At 46.7% G+C, this 21,668-nt stretch overlaps 1 protein-coding gene across 2 annotated transcripts in view; it reads left to right on the plus strand.

Annotated features, from left to right (window-relative positions):
* Positions 1-21,129, plus strand: part of LOC144151590 (uncharacterized) — a 351,916-nt gene extending 330,787 nt beyond the window's left edge. For both annotated transcript variants that reach the window (XM_077682697.1, XM_077682698.1), the window contains 4 exons: positions 8,971-9,159; positions 14,901-15,074; positions 16,727-16,797; positions 20,915-21,129. In XM_077682697.1, coding sequence (XP_077538823.1) covers positions 8,971-9,159; positions 14,901-15,074; positions 16,727-16,797; positions 20,915-21,025 — 545 coding nt within the window. In that variant the 3' untranslated portion in view covers positions 21,026-21,129. The remainder of the gene's footprint in view (positions 1-8,970; positions 9,160-14,900; positions 15,075-16,726; positions 16,798-20,914) is intronic.
* The last annotated feature ends 539 nt before the right edge of the window (positions 21,130-21,668 follow it).

Below are 21,668 nucleotides of genomic sequence, written 5' to 3' on the forward strand. Positions count from 1 at the left end.
TTCTTGATGTAAAACACCTCCAATATTTCACGCGCGTTTGCATCGCGGCTTCTGCCCAAAATCTTAATCTCACTTAGCCGTGCGACACAATCCTTACAGTTAGCGCAATGCGCAGGCAAGTGCGCTGTCTCCCCATTGTTAATTGCCAATTCATGTTCCCGTGCTCGATCATTAATACACCGGCCCGTCTGGCCGATATAGGCCTTCCCGCACGACAGCGGAATCTTGTACACCACGCCGGTGCAGCATTTCTCAAAAGGCCTAGCGTGCTTCTTGTTGCAAGCTCGCTTCTGCGCGGCCGAAATGCGAGGGCAGAGGGCAGAGAGCTTCCTGGGAGCGGAAAAGACTACAGGGATGCCGTGTTTCGTTGCCACCTTCTTCATGTGGTGGGAAACCTTGTGCTCGTAAGGCACCACTTCAGGCCTTACTGTCTTGCGCGCCACATCCGCCCTTTCCTTTCTTCCGCCCCTTTTTATCTTCTGCAACAAGGACTCAGCAACCGCTGTAATAACCGAGCACGGAAAACCTGCTAAAATCAATCTTTCCACCTGTTTTTGGAAGGACTGGTGCATTTTATGAAAACACGACCTCGTGAGTGCAGACTCTAGGCATAGACCTGCAATAGCGCGCTTAACTGTCTTGGAGGGTGACGAGCTGAACGGCATCAGAGCTTTTTTTGCCCTAGGCGAAAAACATCAACAGGTGTGGCCCTTCTGAAATTCTAAGTTAAGATCTAAGAACTGTAACACACCGTTTAACGGTAGTTCGTGTGTGAACTTTAAGCCTTTTCCATGTATTCGAAAGGTGGATAAAACTTGGTTAATAGCTTGTGCACGCGCTGTTAATTCTAAATCGTTAAATAAGACCAAAAAGTCGTCGACATATCTAAAAACTTTGCAGACCATTCTGTAGCGCCAGTCCTGTCCATTTTCTCTTACGTGTGTCCTGTTCTTTAAAGCGCTAATCCCAGTTTTTAAGAGCCTGTGTACGAGGCGAAACGCGGCGGTTTAATGATTTGGGGTAATGGGGAAATGGGGCCCCCAAGAAGTTTGGGGTACCCAAAGGCAAGACACTCGCGCGCGAATAGTTTTAGAAGAGGATCTTCTCCAACAGCTCGCAGCTGGCTTCTTTTGTTTTGAGCCGGTTGTTGAGGACTTTAGTCTCAGCGTCGCTTCAGATATTTCGTCGCCGGTACTGCTGCAGTTGCGCAGTCCCTAACGTAATTTTTCACAACACTGTCACCCTTTTTCTCGTATGGGCAACTTTGAATCCGCGGTGATTGCCATGCATCTTGATCGATGATCATGGTACCTGCCATGGCCTGTGCGGACCTCTGCGTGCAGGTAAAAAAAAAAACCCTTTCGTCAGCTCCCGCTCCGCGCGTGAATGGGCCGTGGTACTGGAACCAACCTCCGCGGCCGGTCGGCATAGATCGCGGCAGATGTTTGAACATCGGTTTGAAAATCGCCGCCGATGAGAATACCTACCACAATTTTTCATCACACTAACATCTACTTTCGCGAATGTGGAACTTCCTTTCCCTCTTTTTCCGCGATCAGTGTGATTTTGAAGAGCAGCGACAAGGTGTGGCTGCCTCGACCTGCGCCTGTTCGAGCCGCTTCGTGGGCTGTGCGGACAGGCACGGCGGCCGTTTATGAGGAGCGTCTCTGCATGCAGTAAGCGGTTCATGATTTCCTGCTTGATGCATTTCTTGCGAACGACAAGCGAAATATAGCAATTTAGTTTGGCAATCGTGGTGGCCCACAACATAGGTCGAGGAAGCGAGCCGCCGCATGCCCGTATGAACCACTACGCTCAATTTGTTTTTGTGCAGCCTACTATAGCATAAAGTCCCCAGAAGGGAACATTGCACTGCACGCACTGAGAATTACCCTCAAGCCCCGGGAATTCACAAAAAAGTTATGGAGAAATTCGTAGAATTTCCTACTAATGCGCACCATTCTTATGCCGCTCATCTTGAGTTTGAGTTTCTCCCCAACAAGTTTTCCGGTTTTTCTAAATCCTGTCCAACTACTTATCTCCAGTTACGCTATTATAACGACCTCAGGTGAAACATTCCCGAGATATTCATTAGTTTTTTGTGCTTATTTCATATATTTATTTAGTTTTTCAAAATTTTGCTTGACCAACTATCTCCATTTACGCTATTTTAATTATTACAGGAGGTAATTTCACGAAATCAGGTTTAGTGTGGATGTGGCATGTGTTATACCTTCTGCATTTTCCGTAATTTCTTTAATATTTCTGTTTTTTTATCAAAATTTGGTCCGACCAATTGCGTTCATCTACGTTATTAGAACGATTACATACAGAACTTTTCAGAAATTTTATTATTCTGGAAATGCACGGCGTTACACGGTTCGAAATTTTTCGAAATTGTTACGTATTTTCTTATTTTTCGCTTTTAAACATTTTGTTCCACAAATTATCTCCATTTTGTTATTATAACAATTATAGGTGGAACTTTCGCGCCATCTGCATTATTGTGGAAATGCAGCACGTTTGACGGTTCGCATTTCCGTGATTTTTTTTATAATGTTCTGATTTTTTTTAGTTTTCCAAAATTTTGTCCGACCAATTATCTCCATTTACGTTATTACAACGATTACGATTGGAAGTTTCGCTAAATCTGCATCATTGTGAAAATGCACGGTGTTACACGGTTCGAAATTTTCCGTAATTATTTCATTTTTTTTCTGAATTTTTATCGCCTAATTATCTCCATTTAAGCTATTATAACGATTTCAGGTGGAACTATCGCGACATCTGTAATTTTGTGGAAATGCAGGGTGTTACACGGTCCAGGCTGGTGGGTACTCGGCAGAGCATGCCACGCATTAAAAATGCACTCAACAAGCCCGCCATAAATGCAATGTCACGCGCAGGAAGCCACCTACGCAGGAAGGTAGGAACGACGGCATTCTTAGAAGTGACGTCAAAGCAATCGCAGCGCCAACCTCTGAAGTGGTGCCCCTCGCGGCCAACACTCTGTAACCACAGCTTTATATAGAAGGAGTGTGAAGTTGTTTTGCAAGTTGTCAGGTTGAATGCTAAGCCTACCCGTGGCCAATGAGGGCAACAACTTAATATATCCACACGCGTGCACCGACTACAATTTTCTGGGACATTTTCCGACAGTAGATCTGATTATGAAGGATTCAAGAGGGAAGCACAACCCAGCACCCGTTCTTGCGGTGGACATGGAACACACTCTGGGCGGGCACGCGAGCGCGGTCAATCTTCGTTCCGTGCCAACGCCCCCTGGCTCTGCTCGTGTCAGCCACCCATTCCACATTTATTTCCCACACTGACATCAAACAGTTAACCGCAGCTTGGCATATATTGCTGCTAGGTGAAGCTTATTACCCCATATAATAAGCCCGGTAGCGCCCCTCTGACCTCCAAGCAAGTGCCTCGTGCGCTCAAATAAAACAAAAAGTGCTCGTCACGTTCTCCGCGCTGAGGGAAAGAACAGCGACCACGTTTCGGCTACATACCGACCCGATTCGCGGCAGCGTCGGGTTCCCCTCGGGAAGTCGCCGAATCGCTGCTTCGTTGCAAAGAAGCAGTTGAGAAGAGGTGAATAAGAGATAATCGTCGGGCCATTTGTTGCGCCGGTCCTAAGTGACCTCCTTTTCGCAACGTTTGACCGACAACTTCAGGTGGCCTTTAAGGCAAAGAGCATCTTAGGGAAGTTTCGTTTCGTGGACGACTACATCGTAGCTTTACGAATGATGGGACGTTTCAATGCAAGTGCAGGAAATTTCCGATGTCTTCTATTCCGTTCTTTGCACTTCCGCGCTAGAGTCGGCCAGCCTTCTTTCCCATGAAGTGGGGGTAGGATTGGGTATGGGGGAAAGGTTAGGGTTCTGTGTGCATGTCCAGAGAGTGTGATAGATGCTAGGGTAGTCCCCGCAGTTAGGACACTTGGGGGTACCCGGTAATCGTTGAAATCGGTGTGTTAGGTGTACAGTAGGTAGCGTGTTTGTCTGAATTTGCCTTAGTACAGCGGATTCCCGACGAGTGAGGGTTTTGTGTGGTGTTGGGTACTTTTGCCTGTTTTGACGGGCTGTCCGTAGCAGATCCCTGGTGTCAACTGGTTGTTGAGGTCCTGGTTGCGCCCTACGTTCACTTGAATGTGGAAGTGCATGCTCAGGCGCCCGGTGGTTTAACGCTCGGGCAAGTGCGTGTGCGCTCTCATTTCCTGGCATGCCTTCGTGCCCAGGTACCCAGATTACCTTGTAGCACTTTTGACTTGAAGCGAGTACCTTGTTCAGTATGTGAGCGGTATTTCTGTGCATTCGGTTGCAGATAAGTTGCCGGCATGCAGATTGAGAGTCGGTGTAGATGTACACTGTACCGGTGTCTGGCACAGAACGACAAGAGTGCTCTATAGCACGCGCGATTGCCCTAGTCTCCACATCGACGGTTGCATTGAGGTCAAGTTCTGTGGCTGCTGTGATGAGGGTATGACTTCCGTCTACGACGACGGTGACACCCGTCCCATCTAGGAGGCTGGCGTCAGTGTAGTAGAGTTCGGGTTGTGGCTCGGTCTTGTTGATCTGCTTCAGGATGGCCTTAACACGAAGGGTTCGTCTTTCCCTGTTCCTCTCCGGATGCATATTGCGGGGTAGAGGAGCAGTGCAGATTTTCCCCCGTATGTAAGGCTCCAGTTGTCCGTACGTGCTTCCCTCATATTGGCTGGTGTCGTATCCTAGGTTGTGAAGGATGCTTATGCCCTGTGCCGTGCTTCGCAGTCGTTGTAGCTGATTGATTTTGTGCGCGTTAAGCAGTTCCTCCAAAGAATTTGTTGTGCTGGTGTCTTCCAGTGCCTTTGTTGAGGTATACGTGGGCACCCCGAGTGCGATCTTATGGGCCTTTCTTGAAAGCACCTCTATGCTTTCGAGTTCAGATTTGTTGAGATTTTGGTATGGCAAATGATAAAGTATCCTGGAAGTGATGAGAGCTGCGTTAAGGCGAAGGACATCAGCTTCCCGAAGACCCCGGTGCCTGTTCGTAATTCTTCGGAGCATGTGTATCACCTGATTTCCCTGATCTAAGAGTTTCCGGACCGTATGGTTGGCATTTCCGTTGCTTTGTAGTGTCAATCCGAGTACTTTGATGTGTGAACGCTGGGGTATGACTCTGCCTTGCAGTATCACCTTCAGTTGGACTTGTTGTTGCTTGCTATTGTGCTTAGTTACAACGAGAAGCTCTGATTTTTCAGCAGAACAGGCGAGGCCACCGCTACTGGCGTAGCGCTCGACCTCTTCGGCCGATTGTTGAAGTGCTTCTTCGACTTGTGCTGGGGAGCCTTTTGTTGTCCACTCATTGAACGCGCAGAGAAGGCCCTGTCGGCTATCCCGGGAGCTCCGGACTAGGGGATCCTTGCAAAAATAAAGTTTTCTTCTTCTTCTTCTTCTATTCCGTTCTGAACGTCTTCGTACCCAACACACAAGTTCCGGACTGTGCAACCACGCGATTCCTGGATTTGAGCCTGAGTTTTTTACCGTCTTTTACGCGGCAATTACGCACCCAGAAGCCAGAAGGGTTTTGTAGCCCAAGATATAATGCGCGACCTCCGGCAGTCTTCGCGGGGTGACCAGTTTTGCCCTTGAGCGCTAGAGGTCAAATCACACCCCCTTCGTAAGCGCCCGACACGGAGCAGCCGCCCGATAACGGGGAGAGATAGACGACAGGGAAGAGATAGCAAGGAGGTAAAGCAGACGTGGGCGGGACCTGTGCGGGGAACGTGGCGGAGAAAGGCGAGGAGGTCGCTCCAGCGGCGATAAGCGCGTGACACGAAGGAAGGCCACGAGGCAACGTGCAGCGCAGAACCGTGCGCGATAGAGGTAGACGAACATCTGGCTGTTGTACCTCATACAGCTCCGAGACTTAAACAACGCCGCGAGGCGAAACAGAGGGAAAACGCTACTGTTGCGTGCAGCTTCGCTACCTTCAAATCTTACCAATTACTGTGAGCTTCCTTCATATTTTTTTGCCTTGCTCGTCTACCCACACGAAGCTCGTCAAGCGAGGCGTAGCGCAAGCGGCTCCGAAGAATTCAGTGCTCCATCCGCATCACCCTGTGATGTCCAAGAGTCGGCAGGCACAAGCGTATGGGCGTTTTAACGCAAGGCATCCGCGTACTTTACTTTTGACTGTCGCCGAGAGTGTTTTAAAAGCGGTGAGGCCGAAAGTCATGTCGAATGTGCCGGAGACTATGCGCTGGTGCCTGAACATCATTCCCTACATGCACAAACTGTCTAACGGACTGAAGAAGATCGGGAAGAAGGCGGGAATACCGACTGAGTTTTCTGCACCTACTGGGATTGGGAGAGTATGCATTGCTGCGACTGCGTTGACACTCACAAGGGCTGCATGCGAAAAAAAAACAGGCCACTCACTTCGTTCTCTGTAGTGAAACGGTATCTAAGAAATCCCCCTTAGATGTGGTGCCGTGTACATTGGACATACAGAGAGATGCTCTAATCAACGCCTACGATAGCACTGGCATACGGGTTGCCACTAGCAGCCACATTGTTTTCCACTGCAAAGCCTGTGAATGCACACCGCCACGTTTTAAAAGCACGGACGTACTCGAACGTTACCTTTGCCAGTGCGCACATGAGATTTTTGAGCCCTACATGATGGCGAAGAGTGGTTAAAGTTGTGTTATTAAGCCCTCAGTTCCGTTGCGCCGCTCCAGAAGGAAATTGAATGCATTGCTTGCGTATGTCTGTGATTGTAATATTGGAACGGCCTTGCCTGTATTGTCGTGAACATCGTTTTCTATTTTATTGCTTTAGGTTTCTTCCGTTTCATTTTAAGTGAGATGTCTCTTAGGGGCTTGAGCTGTCGGTGTCTCATGTCGTCGTAGTATCATGTAGTCCAGGTAACAAAACACCGAGACACTCGTTTCCCAATGCCTCACGCTAGAACTCTTCGTACTTCAAAGACATGAGTCCTATAGCGAAGCTGTATAGCCCTAATCCCGAACGGTTTCGACTCCCTGCGCAAAACAGCCAATTCCCCAAGAATACACGCTGCACTGCATGCTTCGCCTTGCCCCAGGATTCACGTTAGTGGAGATGGAGCGGGATTTTTTATTATCTTAGGGTTGTGACGTCATTCTTGTTTGTGTATATGTTGCAGACTGCAATAAACCACACACGGTTGTTAGTCAGCGCCTGTAAGTTCTTTTTATTGTGTACCGTCCCTGCGTTGTTATCACTAATATCTCATGCAACCGACTAGGACAAATTCAAGCTATAATCAGAAGTAACATTTTCTAAAACCTTTTCACTAAATAGTGTGCCTCCTTTATGCCCTGGGCGCGGCCAGACATCAGGATAAACTTTAAGGCTTACTAACGTTAAGCCAAGCCATGTCACTAAGCGATACGCATAGAGGTGTAATTGTCAACGCTTACCCCTGCATTTTTTGTTGTGTTAAGTTTCACAACAGAAGCATATACTCTCCTCAACCAGCTTGCGAACTTGCATACCACTCTCTCTGCGACCGCAACTACGAGACTTCCTTCCACGGAAATTATAACGAACGTCTCCTAAACCTACGATTGAGAACACCTTCCTTCCCCTTGCAACCTAAGGATCTCAACAGGGATGCATTGTAAACTATGTCCAGAATACACACCAGCAAGTATATTTCTAATGCATGAGCGAAGGTGTGCGGTACAAAATCGTCATCATTAAATAAAACGCTGCTAAATAAGGAAACATCCGCACTTTTCCAAGCAGACCGGGGCATAATCGATGATATGGTAAACGGATAACTCAAACAATGCGTATTCTTCTTCTTTTGAAACAAAGGACGCTAGTAACATTAAGATCAGTGTGATCGGATCGATAGGGCACGGAAAACAGGTGCACCTGTCGCCATTGACTGGTGTTGCTAACCAACGTTACTGCATCGACGTTTGTTATTATTCTAGATTACCTGCAATGTGTATTAGTTTTATTTGTCTCAACGTCCATACCTCTTTTCACATTTGGTTTCCATAAGTTTCTGGAACCTGGAAACCCTTAATTTCCGCTATATCGCATCGACATGATTTCAAGCGCAACAAAAACACACGGGTGCAGAACAGAGTGGACGAGACAGGCTGAAGTGCAACAAAAACACACTGACGAAGAACAGAGTAGACGAGACAGGTTGAAGCGCAACAAAAACACACTGACGAAGAACAGAATAGACGAGACAGGTTGAAGCGCAACAAAAACACACTGACGAAGAACAGAGTAGACGAGACAGGTTGAAGCGCAACAAAAACACACTGACGAAGAACAGAGTAGATGAGACAGATTGAAACGCAACAAAAACACACTGACGAAGAACAGAGTAGACGAGACAGTTTGAAAACAAAAACACACTGACGAAGAACAGAGTAGACGAGACAGGTTGAAGCGCAACAAAAACACACTGACGAAGAACAGAGTAGATGAGACAGATTGAAGCGCAACAAAAACACACTGACGAAGAACAGAGTAAACGAGACAGGTTGAAGCGCAACAAAAACTCACTGGCGGAGAACAGGGTAGACGAGATAGGCGCCTGTCTCGTCTACACTGTTCTTCGTCCGTGTGTTTTTGTTGCGCTTCAAATCATGCCACCTATTCACCAACTAGCCCAGCAAGAAGTTCTTCTCACCGCATCGACAGCAGTCTTACGTTTTCAGGATATAGTTAACGTTTCGTCGCAACAAATACAAAGACATTCCATGTGACAAATTACCCAGGCGGATTCTGAAATTACGCTGACACAAACGCGCCAAAGTTTATTCTGTATCCGAACTTAGGGAGATATATTTTTCTCTTCATAATCGCACGGTTTTACGAAACATGGGAAAAAAATTTGGCTCAATATATTTTAGAATAAGAGGCCTTTGAGGGGTATACATTTTGACCCATCTTGCTTATTCTTTTCCAGAAATCAGCTGCCCAGAAGATACGTACTTCATCGACCAGTGTTCGCAAATGAACCTCACTGTGAAGCGTATTCACCGGCACGAAGCATACCATCATGTAAACGTTTTTCACGACATAAGCCTCTTGGAGCTCGAACACGAGACAGAGTATGACGAGTTCCTTCGGCCTGTATGTCTTCCATTCCCTGAAGGTTAGCTCTTAACAACATCTTTCCTGAAGTGCCAAAAAAAGAACGCCACGTGACCCACCCCGGAATAGGTCACATGGTGGCTTCTATAACAAGACAATACCGTTGCAGGGCTGGGGCAGCTCACACTATACGTAACTGGTGAGCTACCACAAAATGTGCCTCGTAAAGCGTCAAAGCGCCCCAAAGAAGCTTTTACCTATACCTATTGGCTTTATAGTGGTGCCTTGTCATACCAGCGAACTTCAAGTAAGGAAGCAAGTTAGAACAAAAGTTTCCTCCATTTTCGCTTGTCCCATTTTAACGCCATAGGGTTATTAGGCTCATTCTGCGATTTTTCTATGGGCGCCAGCCCTCCGATATCAACGAAAACTACGAATGAGGCAGCCAGATACGAGGGCTCGTCTGAATCTGGAATATGCCACAATGGCAACTACAGTAGTCAAAGGGGGACAATAAAACTATGGCACCCGCGAAAGAAAGGTGAAAAGCGCTTTATTGCCTTTACTGTTTTCTTTCGTCCAGGTCTGTTTCGCGATGTATAAGCACTTTCCCACTCACCAGTGATGCGTGATTACAGCAGGCGCCACGCATGCCCAGCGCACTTTACTTTACGCCCCTTTGGTGGTCGCTGAATGCTCGGCGAAAATGGCGGCCATCCATGCCCCACAAAGCTCTCAAAACCAACGACGGCCTACGTACTGAGGAACTTGTTTTACGTGTTCCAGTATTTCGTCACCTGTGCTGAAGAAGGCGCGTTCAGCTTGTTTGTTTATACTTACTTTCGTTTTATTCATATTTAACTTTAGCCCCACAGCAAAACTCTCTGATTGTAGTTCTTCCATCATTTTTTGGAGTTCTTCAGCAGATTCACTAAGCAAGACAATGTCGTCTGCAAACCTCAAATGACTCAATTATTCCCCCTTTACCGTAAGCCTGCGTTTTTCCAGTCAAGCCTCCTGAATACATTCTCCAGACAGGCAGTGAACAATTTTTGTAAGATGGTATCTACTTGTTGCACTCCCTTTCGGATCGGAAATCTATCACGTTGCGAAGGGTAATCTTGCCAGTGCATTCCTTATATGTGTGTCTCTCCTATTCCTTGATCCTTAAGGCGTCCATCACTGCAGTCGTTTTAACAATATCAAACGCATTTTCATAGTCTGTAAATGTAAGTTAAGCGCTTAGTATACTCTGAATATTTTGAAATTAATTGGTTAATGACATGTGAACCTGCGGGCCAGAAATATTTTTTATTGAAAAGTGGAGTTACATTTTTATCGGTTTATATTTAATTATTACCATTGTAAATTTACCTGGAATTGGGTACGGGAAAATGTCCGCCGTACGCCCGCAAATATATATCCGAACATGAACTTACAGTGAAAGCAGAGTAACGGGCCAACCTCGGCTTTGGCTGTTCGGAGGATGTCCGTCAGGCTGTGTGGTTCCGTGGGCCTTCTCGTTCATACTGACAAAAACCCCGCGGCCGCATCTTTCCACGCCCACATCCTAAAGGGACTCTCCAACACTTCCGATAAACGCTTTCACTGTGACCTTCGCGCCAGAAAGAATTGAGGCGTTTTTTATAGAAATGAGACAGATCCACCTGACGCGAATTTGAGAAACAAGCGAAAGTTTGCTGCGGGCCTAAATGTAACGCCGTCAAAGCTATTATGTTATATATTTTACATGCCAGCTAGCTTATAGTCATAATTAATTAAAAATTATGCCGTGAATTTGAGAAATATTGAGGTGAAAAGTTTGTATTTGGCTCATATATAATTGAAGCACACAAGTTGATTCGGCATTCATAGGAAAATTTATTTAAATTAATTTCAAAAACGGCGCGATTGAGTTTTGGCGGAAAAGAATTAAACATATGGAACAGGGCCTCAATAACCGTAGAACTGTGCATGAAGAGCAGGTGAGTCGTCTTGGCACCATTAGCAGCTCTTATCGAATTCTTCGTTAGGATAATTTTCTTGGGCCCCCTGAAGGCACTCACGAAGAAAGTAAGCTCTTCGTTGCTTCGCCATGATATTGCAAAACGCTTTACGAGAAGGCTGCTCATATCTTTTATTTCACCTTAATGAATTGGTTCATACTCTTAGAGGGGGGGGGGGGATTTACCAGGGCTTGTAAGCGGCGCATATTGAGTTAGTACTGAAATTGTACATATGGGTTAAAAACATACTATAACGGCAGTTTTTTTCGTTGAGACGGAGGAGGCGAGACGAAATCATTGTTTCACATCTCTCAATTTCATTTCTTTCACTTCTTCTCCCCTTCACTTCGCCGTTCACATCTGGGGACAGATGTTTCGCCGATCTCCTAACTGCCGTCTGAATTCATAAGCCAGGTCCAAGAAGCAAAAAAAAAAACTTCCAAACACCCACGAAACAGTCTCAACAGTCAAGCCAAAAGCAATCTCCATTGGGAAAATGAATTTGGCTCATTCTGATCCGTGAAACCGTAGGATGTGGCTCATTGTCGATACCAGCTGCCATCTGCATACCCGTTTGCAGGGCGTTATCTCACCAAGTTTCTTGGCATCCCCTGTTTAGGAGAAAGTTCCGGATTTTTTCATGTCACTGCAGTTTCACCCGACTTAGTTTCGACTTCTGGATGTCGTTCATTAAAAAAAAAACACCTCGCTCCCGGCGATAATGATAAAAGATGTCCGTGTATATTTTTTGAGACTGAGTGGCTGGCCGAGGCGATTGGAGGTGTGTCGTCGGCCTCTCTTGGGAATGCCCGGTGTAAAATGTCGCGGGTAGCGGCGTGGGTCCTCGGCCTCATTCCCAAAGAGGGAGGCACCCATCACTCAATACACAAGACTCTCGAATCTGGCGCCGAATCCAAACACAGACACGTACTACAACATGATAATTTTACATTATATTTCACCAACTGTTTTTCGCTACAACTGCACAACATCCAATACACCAAACAGCATTTATCACCTTGTATGGCAGTGCGTCAAACATCCCAACCCACTTCCATCACCTACATTGGGGCAGTGGGAGCACAGGCTGACCAGCTTCCAGCTCAAGGATCAGGAGTACCTGATCTCCCGAGCGAGGTCTGCTGGTGGGCCTGAAGGCGGCTTGGACTAAGGCCACCACCCACTTTCCTCTCCCCCTCCCATTTCCCTTCGAAATAAATGTTATTCCTCCTGCTTCTCCTCCATTGTAAAGCCAGAATTGTCGCCACCGCGGAGCGGGACTGCGGGACTTGCTCGTCGCAGCAGATACGCCTTCCGTTTCTGCCTTGCTGTTGTAGCGTGTTTTTAAGTTCCTATCCAATGCTTATATTGCTTCAATTGAAAGAAGCCAGCCGATAGCCGCCACACTGCAGTACTAATGTAATTTGAGCGCTTGAAGAACGCCAATGCCGGGCAGGACAGAAAATTTTCTTGAGCAAGTTTCCAGGTTATCTTATGAACATGAAGCAGTAATTTTTTGCTGATGTACTTTGTGGCATCCTATTCTAAGTAGAAGATGTGTTTGTTGAAAAGGTTTTGAAGTCATTTAGTATTCAGAAAAAAGGTTAAAAATGGCTGACGGCTAATATAATCCATAATGTAAAATTTGTTCGCAGCCCCAACTACACTCTTATCGGTCACGGCGCAAATCTGATGCGTCTCACGAAGTGATCATATGATCAGCGAACGCCCGGAGGCACCCACTGCTCTGACGTCATCTCGCAGAACGTCGCCGCAGCTGAGCATGCTGTTGTAAATCGCGTTTGAACCTGCCGCGAAAATGTCAGGTGGTTCGGATGAGCCACGCAGCGCAGAAGACTCCAAGGCACCGATGGACGTGCTGCACGCACCGCATGCTGGGCGTCTGTGGCGCTGCATCGACATACTGCCCTGCCCCTCGCACTTCCGCAGTGCTTCCATCCACCGTCTTCCTCCGGGCTCATACTTGCTGGCCTCTTTGTTCTCTCTGTTATCTGGTAGGGCGCCGCCGGCGGGGAGCATCTCGCGAGTTCGGGGCGTACCGCGATCCACCTCACGCTTTCTCCACACTTTCCTCCTCCATTTTTTTTTTCTATTTTCGGCATGTCCTTTGCTCTCTTGGTTACAAGGCCGGCAACTCGTTCAAACCGCAGTAGCGGACGCTTGAAAGCTGCCCACTTAAAGGGACCCTGCAACACTTTCTTCAACTTTTTTAAAACCTCAGATGCTTGCAGAACGAAGTCCCCCAACACACCCAGTACTTAGATTAGGGTGTCGCAAAGTGCCTCAGCAAAAAATTAGTGCTCTATGCCCATAAGATAACTTGTAAACTCGCTCAAAAGATTTTGGTCTCTTTTCCAGTCTTGACTTTGTTCGACGAATGGAATTACGTCACTAAGGTCAGAGTCCTTCAATGCCTTTCTGGTCATGAAACATCGCCTTCACGCTATGGGAGAGCTTCGCACGCTGCCGCGCAGCCGCTCTGGTGTTGATTTGAGGGCAGCCGGGGTCGTGGTCAGAGCGCGTTTGGCAGGGAACGGACAAGGGAGTAAGATAAAACCGACGCTCGCCGCCTTATCAGCAGTGCGCTTTCGCTTTATGTGTCATGAGGCACTCAAATGGACTTATCGTTTTGTGAGTGGCGAAAAAATTTGGTGCGAACGGGCATGCTGCTACTGCGTTCCTGCCTGCCGGTCTGGCTACATAGCAGCGGCGGCCGCCCGATGCCCTCCGATCTGCGGTGGTGCCCCTCGCGGTATCCTTTGTCCGCGTACAAAAGTTGCCCGGGAGTTTCATGACCCGAGAAGCATTGAAGGACTCTGCTAAGGTCGTATAGCGGCTGTTGGCCTGTTGTTCAGTTGCAGCAATGAACGCCTTTCGATAACAACTTATAAAAAAACCCACAAAACAAAGCATAAACAGAAGGCGTATCTCTTTCGACGAGCAAATCACGCAGTGCCGCTTCATGCTGGCGATGACTATAGCTTCCGCAGTGCTTCCAGACACGAAGGAATGAGTGAAAGCGCTTATCGAAAGTGTTGCGGGGTCCGTTTAAGCCGAAGAGGCGTGGATGGCTTCTGTCTTTCCACTGCCACTTCGATTAACAAGCGTTCCGCCAAGTATTGCGCTTTTTAACAGCGGAGACACTCTAGGCCTCGCACAATTATGACAGTCCCTGTTCGTACCGTGTCACGCTCATGCTTCTACGCCGCGCGAAAACCAGTTCGCGTTTCAGAGGAAAAAAGAATTTAAAAAAACCTAGAACCTTCATATTTTGATAGAGGACGCCTGGTATAGCCCCTGGAAGAATGACTTGCCAGCAATGCGTTTGCATTTAGAGGTGAGGCCAACTTTAAGGAAATCGGTGCAGGCTTGGTCTTCGTAAACTGGCTCTTCCACTTTGTGGGTCGACAGTGAAGCATGGCCATCCACTGAGGGAGTGTGGTCACCGAAAAGTGCTCTAACTGTTGTATATTATTTGAAGGTATCCCGACAATAATTATAAAAGAATTAGCCACGAAGACGGCTCCAGCATTACGGACACAGCTTGGCTGGTCGTCGGCTTCAAAGAGTAGTAAGCCGGTTAACTTTTCTTACCTTGTGCCCTTAGAACGCATTGATGATCAATACAAACACGCTGTTCCAAAACATTCCGAAGACGTCAAAGTAAAAATATCGCGTCGTACGGCTTAATACCAAAAGGCATGCGTCGTCTGAAACTTTTTGGTCGTCACTGAGCAGCTAAGCCAATAAGAATATCTATTTCCATGTCGTACAGGCACTGATCCTGCTTTCTACACACCTGGAGAAGAGGTCCTTCTCGTCACCCCGGAACCCAGAGCCCTTTACAACCTTCGTCAAATCAAGATGGAGAGAGGTTCTCCACCGTTCTGCCTTACTAAAGCAGGAAATTCTTTTGTGGCGCCAGGAATGATGTGTGCGGAATACAAAAGTACGTTTTTGGTATAAATTTGTACAGCCGGGATAACAAACTGCGACGCTACAAGGGCGTCTACGATTGGAACCATTTATCTGTAGAAAAAAGTTCTTGTCATAGTCCGATAGCTTAGCAAATCGCCGGTCCGTTTCCTTGACCTCTTGCGTGTAGAAACTCAACAAACACCTCGTAAACGTCCGACATACCACGCACCTGGAAGATAGAAGGTTGCATGGCAGGGTTTCTCGTCTGTCGGCTGCTCTTGACCCCCTCTAGTAACGGCCCGGAGGTTAAAGCAGGTCCCTTTCACCCCGCACTTCCAGGGCGCCGCCATCGTCCTCGCTCAAAAACGAGATAGAGTTTCTTTATTTATTTAGCATTAAGAAAAAACAGAGGATGCTAGAGGTCTGCAGATAAAGCTGGCGAGATGTGACCTGCACGCAGCCGCAGGCCCCCACAATGGCCGCATGCAGAGCATTTACAAAGGTTTTACGAAGATCTAGCAATACTGTTGTTTCTTACAGCAATTTGGTTTGAAGAAAATCATTCAAATACAGTGACACGGGAACATCATTGAAACACAGTTTAAAAGTCAGTAAAAGACAGTAAGACATAATTAAAATACAGTGATACGGGAACAACAACAGCAGAAAGTCTACAGTTGTACTAAACATGAATAACCCAAAAATTGGCGAAAACATAGTCGCCCAAATAACCAGTTGGTAAGGCGCACTACACGTAATTGCAAAGAAAAAAGACAGAGAAAAACGTTTTTTAGGACCAGTCATGTTCTCTCGAGAGTCGTTGACTCTTCACAAAAGGCGTAGGTACGGTTCCCACTTTGGACTCGCGTCCTTCAGTACCTTTGTTGAAAAGTATAAGGAAAATGTAAGCTTTACAAATCGTCATACTAATAAAAATTGTCACTCTTCTCCCATCCCTTCGTTTTCGCTCTAAACTGCTGGCTGTCCGATATCCATATAGGTGCGTGTGTGGATACCTGCGAATACGCCGAGCACCAAACTGCTTCAAGGAAAAAATTAACTATCTACCTTGTTTTCTAATCTCCCTCTTCGTTTTTCTTGTGTGCAAATCCTTAAAAGGTGCTTTTCTAACCTCCTAGCACTTCTGACCGCTTTCGCTCAGTTCATCGCGCTCCTTGTGCTATCAACCGTGATAAAGCGCGGACCGACCCAGCCGTTTCATGCTGGTAGCGAAGCCGTAGAAAAGCTGTCGAATTTTATAATTAGCACTGTCACGGGCAGTTCACAGCTAGCATTTTCCCCAACTATAGCAAGCACCAAGTCGCTGACTATAAACCGGTAATGATCTAAATTAAGATCCTTACCATCCCCACAATTTAGTATCTGAAACATGGTGTTTCCGCAGTGTAAAAGCACGGAAAATTATTTAGTTGTTAAACACCTGGAAACAACGCAAGCCGACGCGGCCACAACAAGACAAGTGGACATCCCACAGCGCTTTTTCAAGAAGTTCAAGAGCCACTACCAACTTGCCCAGTTGCCCGTTATCGAACCATTCGAGCAGGACGCTAGACATGAAGCATTAGAATGAGCAGTGTTATCAGTTGTACAAATCGGAGGTTTGTCCTTGATTATTTCGGTTCGTAAAGGTTCGTTCAAAATAGTTGAATCCATTTTTTGCAGATTTCGGGGGAGATTACGCTGGAGCGGCATTAATGCAGGCAAGCTGGGAAGAGGAAATCATGTGGACACAGGTGGGCTATTTTCTTTGTCATGATATGGCCATTGCTCGAAATAGCGAACGCCAACTTATTCCATACAGCTTACTCTTATATTCATGGCTTCTACTCAGGGGAAAGCTTGTACGAATGTATTTCAAGTGAAAATGCACAAAAAGTATATAGAGTGACGCTATTTAGGAAGTTTTTATTCTTAAGTTGTTCTCGTTTCTGTTTTTACGGATGCATCTGCAAAATCCTAGAGAGAATTTACATCTGTCATGGACAGCACAGATGTATCGCTTTCCCCATCATCAAGAACCTGGTTTTAGGAGTGTGTGTTCAGACATTTTACGATGCATTTAACTAACACACTGCTCGCGGTTTATAAAGAAAAAATAAAGCGTCGATCCATGATGTGAGCCTGTATTTTGATAGTCTGTATACCTTATTTGCTCGGTTCTGAGAATGCCTTTTTCTGCATGATCACCATGCGAAAAGTGAGGGAGGTCCTTAGATTTGGAAAGCCTAAATTACCCCCATTTTTAGTGACCGTATGTGGACGACACCGGCACAAGGAACAATGTTTATTTGGCGCTCATTTAAAAGAAAAATAGCTACAGACTGTAAACCCTCTGCTTACGTCCACAGGGATCCATATATTCCCCGATCCTATTTAGCCTCGCCGTGAGGTGCTTAGCTCGAAATCTCGAACGTGAGTTTGCGGCATGCTTCACAATATCTGCAGAGGACGTAAACATACAGACTGAATCGTCCGAAGTTTAATGCCCCGAAGGCATGCAAACAGAATTCCAAGCCGGAGCAACTAGCCTCGAATGCTCCTTGGTCATACGTGGTCTAAAAGTAGCCACGAAAAAACCGAATTCCTACCCGTATTTGACCCCAAACGTTCTCCGCAATGTAATCTTCCAACTGTCCTTCAGTCTGGTATTCCTACTGCCTGTAGTTTTCAACCCATACGACTGCTTGGAATCCCAATCGGACACAAAAATACCCCGGAAATATGGCTGCACCAAATCAAAGCTAAATGGACGACAATTCAACATGCCACACATCACCTCTCGAACGAATTTGGTGGACGAAGCCAGAAGGCGACCAAAACATTAGCACACGATGTCACCATTGGTGCCGTTACTTATGCAGCCCAATCCTACGACCTTAACAAGGCGACGAAGCCTTAATATCCCATGTAATACCATCCCGGAAGCGGAACTCCATGCCACCGTTCAAGCCATACACTTCCTCATGTTCGATTTTCACTCCTCCGTCTCTTCTTCCATACGCATCGTGACTGACACATAAGAAGCCATTCTGATTCTACAAAGTCCCGCGTCACCAGTAGCATCACCAACAAAATCCCTAATAAGAACTCTATCATAAAATCTAGCGCATTCATCTTCGCGTCGACTGGTCGCCTGGAGATGAGGAGTAATCACCGGGGGACCAGGCAGCTCACTCTGCTTCACGGGAGTGTATAAACTCTACGCCACCGCTGGCACCGGACTGAGCCCCTCTACCTCCGCCAACCATACATGTTCTACGGCACAAAAAAGAAAAAAGATACCGCCTCAAGTCTCTCACTGAAACTTCCTTTTGCCCGCTCTGCCCTCGCTTCCAATATGAGCGAAAATTTTCATAAATCAATGTTTTGCCAATACTCGCCGAACTCCAGAGACCTTCCGTAAATGGTGCACCCCATCCTTGCCACATGGATGTTCCTTTTGCACCTTCCCCACACCACCAGTCTCCGGAACCTAATTTGGAAATGTCCAAAATTGTAGCTACAGAACCTTCAACCTCCCTCCAAAGCCTCCTTCTCATGCATCGACCCTCATACACTGGAACCATCCATGCTGACATTAATTGCGCACTACCCTCTAGACACCCCGGCCTAGCGCGAGCCGTCTAGAGCCGTGAGCCTGCTCTGCTCACCCAAGCGGCCTGTCCAGCCTTCTGAAGGAGCCCACCTATTTGGGTTTGAATTTTCCATTTGCAAGATGTCTCAAGCCACAAACGCCCCGGCTTCCACTCCCATTTCGCCCACTTCATCTAGCGTCTTCCTGCTGCAATAAAGTCTCTCTCTCTCTCTCTCTCTCTCTCTGTCTCTGTCTCTCTTTCTCTCTCTCTCTCTCTCTCTCTCTCTCTCTCTCTCTCTCTCTCTCTCCCTCTCCCTCTCTCTCTTTCTCTCTCTGTCTCCTCGATACTGAGTCACCTTCACTACAATGCGAGTCCCTCCGTTGTGCCGCTTGGGCCGCCGCTCTCTGGCCACCAGCTAATGATCGTCTGTTTCGTTGAAGTGCTTTGTAATAGAAAACTTGATAAATGTGTTGGTCACAACGCTACATCAGGCCCGCTTCCACGCGTCTGAAATCCACCTTGCAAATGGTTGCTCAGTGGAGCGTACATTCGCGTGCAAACATTTTTACAATTTTTATTACCGAAAGTAGAGGCGGGTGCCTTAAAACGGAAGGTGATTGAAACTGCAAAAATACGGTACTTGGGCGCATTTGTGCGATCATTGTTTTAGTTACTCTCTCATTGTTGTCTCCCACCGGGCGGGTGCCCTAACATCAGGACCGCGACTCAGAGAAATAAAGTTTAATCACCCTCACCTCTCGTTGTTTATGTAATTGTTCATACAGCCGTCACACGAATATTCAAAGTTAGGACAGTCGGCCGCTTATTTCCTCCCGCTCATTTTACGCTATCTCACTCCGAAGACCGGTTAAGGCGCTTCACTGAAACAAACACTTGGCTCTGTCGCACCTGGCAGCACCTAATTCACACCACCCTGTATCAATCCCCAGCTGCCTTGCATGTAGCTTGAAGGACACCCGCATTCATACCATGTTGATACGTAGCAAAGAACCCTTTCAGTTAATCCGTCGACCGATCAATGTGAAGCGGCGCGTGGTAGCTCAGACACGCAGATACAGAAATGTTTAATAGATTGGGCTGCCTTGGTCGCCGGCAAGCTGGAACTGCCGGTCACCGCCGCCGCCTCAGCACCATTTGCATTAGAGATATCTTCTCTTTCTCTCCCTCTCCCTCCTCCCCCCTCTCTTTCTCGCTCTCTCTCTGTATCAAAGTTGAGGCATACACTGTTGCCAGTGAAACTGAAAGTTGTTTAGCTAAGGGGACTGACAGTGGCAGGGCATGATGTGTAAGAGCCCTGCTTCGTTACCCATGGGGGAAGACGCTGCGCTCAGAATTCTGCCGCCTGCACGTTGCACACTATCCTCGATGCTGCCGAGCAACCCGTTTTGTCGATCGCGCGGCATTCGTTCCATCCATGACCTTCCCTGAGACGTTTCACACTCCGCCAGAACGGCGTAGCTTGGCAACGACTTCTTGGATGTTGTGACCGAGCTCACACAGTGTCGTAAAATTCTTAATTGCATTTCCTACGCGCAAAATTTCTTACAGTGGAGCAGCTTATGGGGCGCTGTCGGGAGATTATGGTAATAGAGAGAGAGGTTTTGTTCGTGGTGTCATTGTTACGGATGGGTGACGCTGGTCGGGCTGCCTTTTCTGAAGCACTGAAGCAACATTGAAAAGGGGGCTAGTTGGCGCATTTTGGAAACCTAAAAGGAGCCCTAGCAAAGAAGTGCAGAAACGAGGAACACAAAGAAGAGGTTACCAGCAACTGAACGATTTATTGATAGACACAAAGTTCATATATATTAGCAAAAAACGTTAGAGGAACATATAGATGACTTGCGCGGGCTCTTTTTTATGCAGAGTGAAAGACGTTTTATGCCTGTGCTGCACGGTAACGTTTAATTGAATATTAGAATCTTGGCCACAGCAGCGCCCAATGTATTTACAGTGGAGCACTCGACAAAAAATTGGTTCAATGGCCTTCAGAACGCCCTGGAAATGTACGTGTAGCAGAGTCATTACTAAAGCACTTGGTATCTTCTAAATTGATGCAAAAGGCCTCTGCCAGGTCCCTGACTGTCTAGTCATTATGCCGATACAGGGATCAGTTTACTAATATGTATACTCTGACGTTAGCAATGGCTGTCTTCCTTCAAATAATAGTTTCTACCTTACTGAGATCGTAATTCATAATAATTCCCGATATATACCGCATATGATACTATATTCCGCCGTGTTACCATTTTTCCAGGTAGGAATTTCGAGCTGGCTCCTGCCGAAAAAGAACAACAGTATCCGAGTCTTCACCAATGTTTCGTATTACTTGCCGTGGATTAAAAGACACTTGCTTGGCAACATGTAAGCGGCAGCTGCCTTCATCATGGACCGGTATAAGTCAACAACTCCCTACTTCGCCTCACTCCCTACGCGTATATTTTATGTTTCATGCTTATTTGAAGCAAAAAATATATTTACAAGACTATCCGTAAAATTCTTGTGTCGTTTTACTTTCATTGTATATGTTTTTGTCTCCAAATGCTTGTAAATCACAAACCGTTTTGTCTTGATAATGATTCATCTATAATTTCCCGGCGCAAAAAAATGACACGGAAGCAAAACACACGAACATAGATGGTCCAGGCGCTAAACATGAAGTACCTATCTCATAAAACGCGCGATTAAACCTTCGATTCGCCGAAACCAAAACAGCACGCCTGTGCTTCCATCCGATTGGGTTTGGAAATCTCTTTGAAGATGAGCCCAATTCTTCGTTGACAGAAACTATGAAGGGGCGCTTGCACAACCGTCAGCTTCTTGTTAAGTAAAAAAACCAAAAGTTTTGATGTCTGCGCAGCGAAGCTGCGGAAAAACTTCGTCTTTTCAAATTCTAGAGAGCGTGTGTGGTGGCGGCAGCAATCCCGCAAATTTCCTGCCCCCAAAACTGATCTAATTGCTGCTCTCTGCTTTCTCAACGTGTTTATTGCACACAAGCCCGTTTCACCAAA

This window comes from Haemaphysalis longicornis, unplaced genomic scaffold (genome assembly GCF_048455015.1).
Source record: "Haemaphysalis longicornis isolate Haplotype H1 unplaced genomic scaffold, Haemaphysalis longicornis Haplotype H1 scaffold_9, whole genome shotgun sequence".
Taxonomy (NCBI): Eukaryota; Metazoa; Arthropoda; class Arachnida; order Ixodida; family Ixodidae; genus Haemaphysalis; species Haemaphysalis longicornis.